This window comes from Nannobrachium achirus, assembly GCF_963921795.1.
Source record: "Nannobrachium achirus genome assembly, chromosome: 6".
NCBI lineage: Eukaryota > Metazoa > Chordata > Actinopteri > Myctophiformes > Myctophidae > Nannobrachium > Nannobrachium achirus.
The window spans coordinates 70,148,005-70,155,702 of record NC_137815.1 but is presented as its reverse complement, the minus strand read 5'-3'; the positions used below and the strand labels follow the sequence as shown (position 1 = coordinate 70,155,702).

Sequence of the window (7,698 nt, the reverse complement as noted above, 5' to 3'; positions counted from 1 at the left end):
AACTTGTGTCCAGATAGAATAGGCATTATTAGTCAGGGAACTTTAATAAAACCTGGGAATAAATTCCAACAAAGATTGAAATTCAACATCCCTAGCAAAATATTTGACAGCTAGAGTAATTCTGGCTCTCATTCACTTACTATACACTGTACTATAAGGGGGGGGGGATTAACTCCCAAAAATATGCTTTAAGTAGCATGTTAGGGGTCTAACTAGGTGTGGCCAAAATGTGGCCATATTTTCCCAAATATGGAGATGACTGACATCTGACATAAAAGGCATAAGAGGGACTGTATCTATGTCAGACGTCATAGACGTCATACTGTACTGTAATTTGCAAATGTGACTTGCGTTGCGACAACCACACTGGTTATGGGCAGTGGCGTAACGACCCCCCGCCAGGCCCCGACGAGAGATTTTCACCAAGGTAAAAAGGTGGGTCTTCAATTTGGGTTTGAAGATTTCGATAGAGGGGCTAAGCTTTTTGTGGAGTGGGAGATTATTCCAGAGTATAGGTGCGGCTACGGAGAAAGCCGATCACCTTTCATTACGAGGTTTTAAGGGGAAACTGAAAGGAGTTTCTGGGTGGATATGATAAGTAACCTGGTGGCAGTACTACAATACTTACTTGTTTATTAAAGACAACGATTTATTGAGCCGTTCAGATTAGTTTGCAGAGGGCCAAGTGCTTGGGCGAGACGGGTGGCTGAGGTTGGACTGTGCTAAGGTCGAGGAGGAATAACAGTGCTAAGGTCGAGGAGGAATAACAGTGCTAAGGTCGAGGAGGAATAACATAGCACAGCATCGCTTGTCAACAGTTAGAAGAATGTCGTTCTGCACTTTTAGCAGTGCCGATTCTGTGCTATGTAGGGTTCTGAAACCAGACTAAAATGTGTCCAGGAGGGTGAAAGAATGTAAGTATATAACTATGTGAGTTAGTTTAAATCACAGTCTGAGGATCATGACCTAGCCTCGGAAACCCAGGCTTTTATTTTGGCGATCAATCATGACCTAATCAATCACCATACACCAACAAATCACTTTTTGTATCCCTGGCCTGGAGTGTAGATACAAGGACAAACATAGATATGATGACACAACCCATACCAAATGATACGATTGCACATAACTGTCTCATTGATTACCACTGTTGGGACCAAATGGTCATTGCATGATGTAACACTGCTGTCCCACCTCTCCTGTCAGCACATAAGTAAAGACAGACCTCCATATCAGTGTTTCTCAATCATATTTCTCACACACACACACACACACACACACACACACACACACACACACACACACACACACACACACACACACACACACACACACACACACACACGCCCTGGTAAGCGTAAGAGTTGAGGAATTACATTTTGTTTGCATCGGCATAAACATAAATATTGTAAGCTTGTAGATCAGCCCACACATTTCTTTTTGGCCAATGTTTGATCAGTTTTTATTATGCCGTTTGTTTATTTCTTTTCATGCAGCAATTATCTTTTTTTTTAGGTATTAGGTATTACAAAGTCTTAAAGGTACTTATACTGTCACTTCATTGTCAAAACATAATTTGGGGACCCCCCCCCCTGGGGTTCGTGGCCCACAGGTTGAGAATGACTAGCTCCTCCCACATTCACTAGAAAGGACATGATGTCGTGAAGTCTCTTCATGTGACCACTATTGACACATTTAGAAACTCTCTCTACCGCACGTCTCCCAAGTGAGGCCGGTCACGGCCTGCTCTGTGACAAGAACATTGCGTTGTGCTGCATGTACAAGGACAGAACCAGCATAGAACCGCCTCCAGCGAGCTGACATTTACACCAGCTGCCAGTGCCTGCAGATCCACACCAGTGTTCCAGGCCAAGCATCCTCAGCCAAGCTGCTGACTCTACTGGACCTCTTAGGTGAGATGAGACAACTGCCTCCAGATCTGCTGTTGGGCTCAAGACTGTGCTTGGCTTGCTGAGGTTCCTCAAATATTAGGTGAGCACAGTAGATATGTTATTTATTATCATTTTAGTTGGCATTGAAGGTTGTGCATACTGATTGTGCCCTATACTATTCCATACCCAAATACTGTATGTTACTGTTAAAGCCTGGTTAATAGTGGTGGAAAAAGTACTCAAACATTTTACTTCAAATGTATTAAAGAGGCAGACCTATGTACTGTAGATCAGCTATTTTCAAATGGCGGAAATGTACATAAGGCTGAAGTGGTTAATATATGTTTTGTAATAATCAAAATCTATCAACTATTAACTATATTTTTCAAATTATTGTAGTGGAGTAAAAGTACAATATTTGCCTATGAGATGTAATGGAGTAGAATTAAAAGTACTGAAAATTGGAAATACTCAACAATTTTTTTTTTTACTTAAGTACAGTACTTGAGTAAATGTACAGTACTTAGTTACTTTACACCACTGAGCCTGGTTCTTTTCAAAGTTTCTTCCTGTTGAAGGGAGATATTTCTTGCCACCGTTGCAGAGCGCTTGCTCATGAGGGAATTGTGGTCTCTGTAGCTACATGTAAAGTCTGTTGAGATAACTTGTCATGATTGGGGACTATCTAAATAAAACAGATTGATTGATGCTAATACTGTTGTTTCCTCTGTAACTCACAGCCGAGTCCACCTCAAGAGACATTCCAGAGGAGATCTGGGTTCTACCGGCAGACAACATGGGCTGCCTTTTGACACACTTTGAGAACGCGTTAGAGGAGAGACGTCAGAGCCCTTCGTCGTTGAGGTTGGATGTTCTCTGTGCTGCACATGGCGAGAAGCTCCTTCTCTTCTGCTTGGATGACAAACATCCGGCGTGTCTTGTGTGTCGGAACTCTGAAAAACATGCCGGGCATGAGTTGAGACCCATCGACGAAGCTGTGCGACACCTCAAAGAGGAACTGGCGGAATCACGGAAGCCTTTAATGAAGAAGCTGGGGATCTTTGATGAAGTCAGAGCAAATGACGATCTGACACAAAAACACATCGAGTTCCAGGCCCAGCACACAGAAAGGCAGATAAAGGAACAGTTCAAGAAGCTTCGCCAGTACCTACAAGACCAAGAAGAGTTTAGGATCGCTGCGCTGTGGGAGGAAGACGCAAAGGCGATTGAGGAGGAGCAGCGCAAAAGGAGGGCGACCATCCAAGCCACCGAGGATCAGCTGAGACTCAACGACATCTCATTCCTGCGGAACTACGCGGCCACCATGGCAAGAGTCCAGCGCTCACTGTCAGACCCGCAGCTGCTCTCAGAGGCGCAGGTAGATGTGGCCAAACACCTGGGCAACCTGACCTTCAGAATCTGGCACAAGATGAAGGACTTTGTCTCTTACACCCCGGTGATCCTGGACCCAAACACCGCCTATCCAGAGCTCGTCCTGTCTGACGACCTGACCGGCGTCAGACGTGGAGAGAAGCAGCGGCTTCCCGACAACCCGGAGAGGTTCAACGACTTTGTCAATTTCCACGTCCTGGCTCGTGAGGGCTTTAACTCGGGTACTCACAGCTGGGATGTTGAGGTGGGAGGCAACAGATGCTGGGTGCTGGGGATGTTATCAGAGTCCTGCCAGAGGGACAGATACATAGGGGGAAGATACTGGGAGATAGGATTCTGTTCCGGTGCTTACAAAGCGGTTTCCTCACCAGGGTCACAGAGGGAGCTCTCACTTGACCACAAGCCCTGGAGGATCAGAGTCCAACTGGACTGGAGTGGAGGAAAGCTGTCCTTCTCTGATCCCGATTCGGACACGGAGCTACACACCTTCACGCACACTTTCACCGAGACGCTCTTTCCATACATTTGTAACGGTGATGATGACGAGCTTCTCCCTCTGACGGTGTTGCCAGGGAAGATTTGCGTCACTGTGGAAAGCTGCAGTTACACACCAAGAGAGTGAACAACAAATAGTGAACAACAAATAGCACATTTTAGCTGACTTGGGGCCTGGGGGCTATGTGGCACTAATAGGCTTGCCAACTCCCTGAAATGAAGATAAGGTACACCAGTCTCACAACCATAATCACAAGGAAATGCAGTGCTTCAACCATACACCAGATAATGTATTGTGTACAATTCTCTGCATGAAGGCTTTTTAGGCGAAATGCATAAACGTTCGTTTATTGGCGTGTGCCAAATCTGCCAATAAACAAGTGGACATGTGAGAACTTTGTCCTCCATTGATTTTAAATGAGTGATGCGCTACCTTTTGGGGATTATTTCTATAGCTATTTGTTTTTTAATTCAGGTCTCCACGGGGTGAGTAATTGATAAACTTTTTTTGGGGGGGTGAACTCTCTAATGTTGTTCCTTCAATAAAATACCATTACATATCCATCCCATTGTTTGTGGAATCTTACTTGTAATAAAAAGACATGCATCCATGAAACAGTTAGAATGAAGAAATACATCAATTACAAGGTGTCATCATGTATCACCTCAGAAAATATCTGCCTCTCCAAGGACCACCATAATAATTGGTATTGTGTAAGTGCCTTCAGCGGGACCGTACCTATGTTCCCCTGGTTCTATGTTCCCCTTGTTCCCCACTTACTCCCACAAAAAAAGGTTCTATGTTCTCCATTTACCCAAAAAAGGTTCCAAGTTCCCCAGGTTCTATGTTCCCAACTTATCCCCACAAAAAAAGGTTCCCCGCTCAACTTAAAAAAGGTTGTATGTTCCCCACTCATCCAAAAATGCAGGAAACATTCATTTTTAATTATTAATAACAACTCAGAACACACAATAATGGGTAGAAATTACGAATAGTGGGGACGGGGGCACTTGGGACCGCTGGACACCATACTTTTGTTATGACTGGGCATTTGGACGAGTGGGCACTTAGGGGTGGAGGCATCTGGGCAACTGGGCACCTAAATTAGGATTGCCCACATGTTCTTAGTGCCCAGTCAGATGTCCCACCATTATCTGCATTTGAGTTGGGAACATACAGTAGATCCTTTTTTGTTTGAGCGGGGAACATAGAACCTTTTTGTGGGGAGGGTGGGTGGGGAACATAGAACCTTTTTTTTGGGGGGGGGGGGGGGGGGGGGGGGGGAGTAGGGAACATGAACATAATGGTTAACACACAGGAGGCCAATTTATTCCTTGAATTCGTGGAGATTTGTTTTTGTAGCATTCCTAAACCAATAATTTGATGACCGAGTGTCATCAGCCAGATTTAGCTAATAGGTCGGTGAACTTCCCATGCAAACAGTGCTTAGCCTAGCCGCTTAGACCCTGTGATGATATTTCTAATGTGATTATGAATCCATTCTCAAATATTCTATCAACAGCTAAGTGTGCTGTCATGCACAACCAATTGGTCAGAAGAACTATGTGTAGTATAATATAATTATTTCACTCCATTTACAGTATGTATATTTTCTTCTATTTTGAGAGACTTCTCTGAGTGCCACCAGAGGGGGCTCAAGTAATACCAGTGGTAGCCTACCTGTACCAGTTTGAATCACGGATCTATAGTTCTATACCGAAGCCGTATATCTGACCTACACCTTATACATGTATTGTATAATAAACTATAGACCACCACCATAGAATTATGAATACCAAATTATCATTTAGGACAAAACTATAGTCTATGGGCTTTTGAATACATTGATGTCATACACAGAAATTCCACACTTTTTTTACTTTTAATTCCAGGTATAATATGACATGTTGGATAATATAAAATAGAGTAAAATGCAAAATATAAAAACGTATGCAAAAAATTACAGTATACAGTCAACACTTTTGAAGATTTACAGATTTCTGAAATATTTGTTTGTAATTCTCACTTTCATAGGCCTAAGGGGCCTAAACATTCTTTCTCTATGTAATTTGTTACAACATCTAAGATACAAACACCATTCCAATCTCCATAACTTGTTACATTGAAAGATAACCTAACCCAGCCCAAGTCAAAAGGTTGACATAAAAGCACTTTCATTTTTGGAACGTAAAAAACATTCAGATAAAGGCTGAGGACATACAGTAGCAATAAGGCACAATGAAGCAGCAGTGTTAGGAGAGTAGATGTCAATTTGGCCAAAGAATTACTTGGGCAGTTATATATACAATATATATACTAAGTATATACAATACTCAGTTTCTGTTTTAGAGAGTATGTATACTATGCTATCCACAATTTTCCCCGGGGGTTTACTGGAGACTATCAGGACCAAACTTCCGGGTTTAACAGCAGACATACAAGCTCACGTCGCGTCGCAGATGCAACCCGTTGTGAGCTTGTAAATCGGCGGCGGAAGCTCGAAGCAGACGTCTGCGCAATGCACTATGGGCCGTTGGAAAATCGTGGATAGGGATAGGGATTATTCAAATATGTACAATGTCTTACTATTTCAGGTTATATCCTTGGGATCTATTGAAATATTTACAGTGTCTTACTATTTCAGGTTATATGCTTGGGATTTATTGAAATATGTACATTGTATTTGCAACTTCTTCTTTCGTGTATCATCGTCCTCATTTACTATGAAAACCTGCATCTCCCGTGCGTCAGTCACACCTCACGTCATATGGCCGAGTCATAAAGTTGGTACACATGGATCTCCATATCGTCGTTGTCGGGCAGAAACCTCGTATCTCCAAGTTTCAAATGTGTTCTTTCGCAAAGTAAAGCCCTGCTTCATCATACAAGGCCGTCGCACAAAAGTTGTGAAAACAGCAGATCTACTTTGTGTGCTTGTAGATCGGCTGTTTTCACCAGTTTAAATCATTTCTAAAATGATAAATGCAAAACGAACGGTTTTGGACATACAAGGTTTCCACCCGACAACGACAATATGTGGAGCTGACTATCGATCATCACCTGGATCTCCATATATGAAGATCACGACACTGTGACCTCATCAAACCCTGGATATCCATACATGGAGATGACTGGATCATCACCTAGATGGAGCTGGCCAATACTGCCCTTCTCAGGTTATATAGGAATTTATTGAAACGTGTACAATTTATTACTTTTTCAGATCATATGGATTATTGAAACTAGTCATGTGCCTGGGGGAAATGCACACTCACAGTATTCGAGCTAGGGATTTAATGTAGGAGTCTCAGAGGTAATGTTGAAGTAGAACTCAGACCGGTGCCCGTTGGGCAGAACAGTCACTATCCATGTCCAGTTGTGCAATACCCGTTGTATCAGTCTGTGATGTCAGTACTGTGACGTCAGAGTATGACGTCAGCATGCAGACAGACAGCCATGGTGGCGACACTGTATATCAAGGTTCCCCAATTAGTTTTCCCCAAGGGCCGAATTATGTCTAGGGTACCAAGCCGAGGGCCACAACATTGCAGGGGGCGACGGTGGTGTTCCCGCTACTCCAGCGACAGTTCAGATATCGTTGTTGTTGGGTGAAAATCTTGTATGTCTACCACCATTATTACTGGGATTGGTGGGGGCCAGACAGTAGCCCCTCGCGGGCCGCAAATGGCCCGCAGGCCGCCTATTGGGGAACCCTGCTGTATATTATCAGTGATGTCAGCATGCTGATCTCCAAATTTAGGCATGTTTTCAGCATGCGGCTGTTACCATGGCGGAGACACTGTTTAATGTCAGTGATGTCAGCATACAAACAGATGGACGGACGGACAGACAGACATCAACTAATACTAAAATATGACTATGGAAACAAGCTCTCAAGCTTTTGTGTGCCGTATCCTT

At 43.4% G+C, this 7,698-nt stretch overlaps 1 protein-coding gene across 1 annotated transcript; it reads left to right on the top strand.

Moving 5' to 3' along the window:
* Positions 1-2,688: 2,688 nt before the first annotated feature.
* Positions 2,689-3,906, top strand: LOC308287265 (nuclear factor 7, brain-like; the record flags this gene model as incomplete). Its single annotated transcript, XM_080728381.1, has 1 exon — positions 2,689-3,906. One exon carries the CDS (start codon positions 2,689-2,691, stop codon positions 3,904-3,906), a length of 1,218 nt encoding a protein of 405 aa, XP_080584507.1.
* Positions 3,907-7,698: the final 3,792 nt, after the last annotated feature.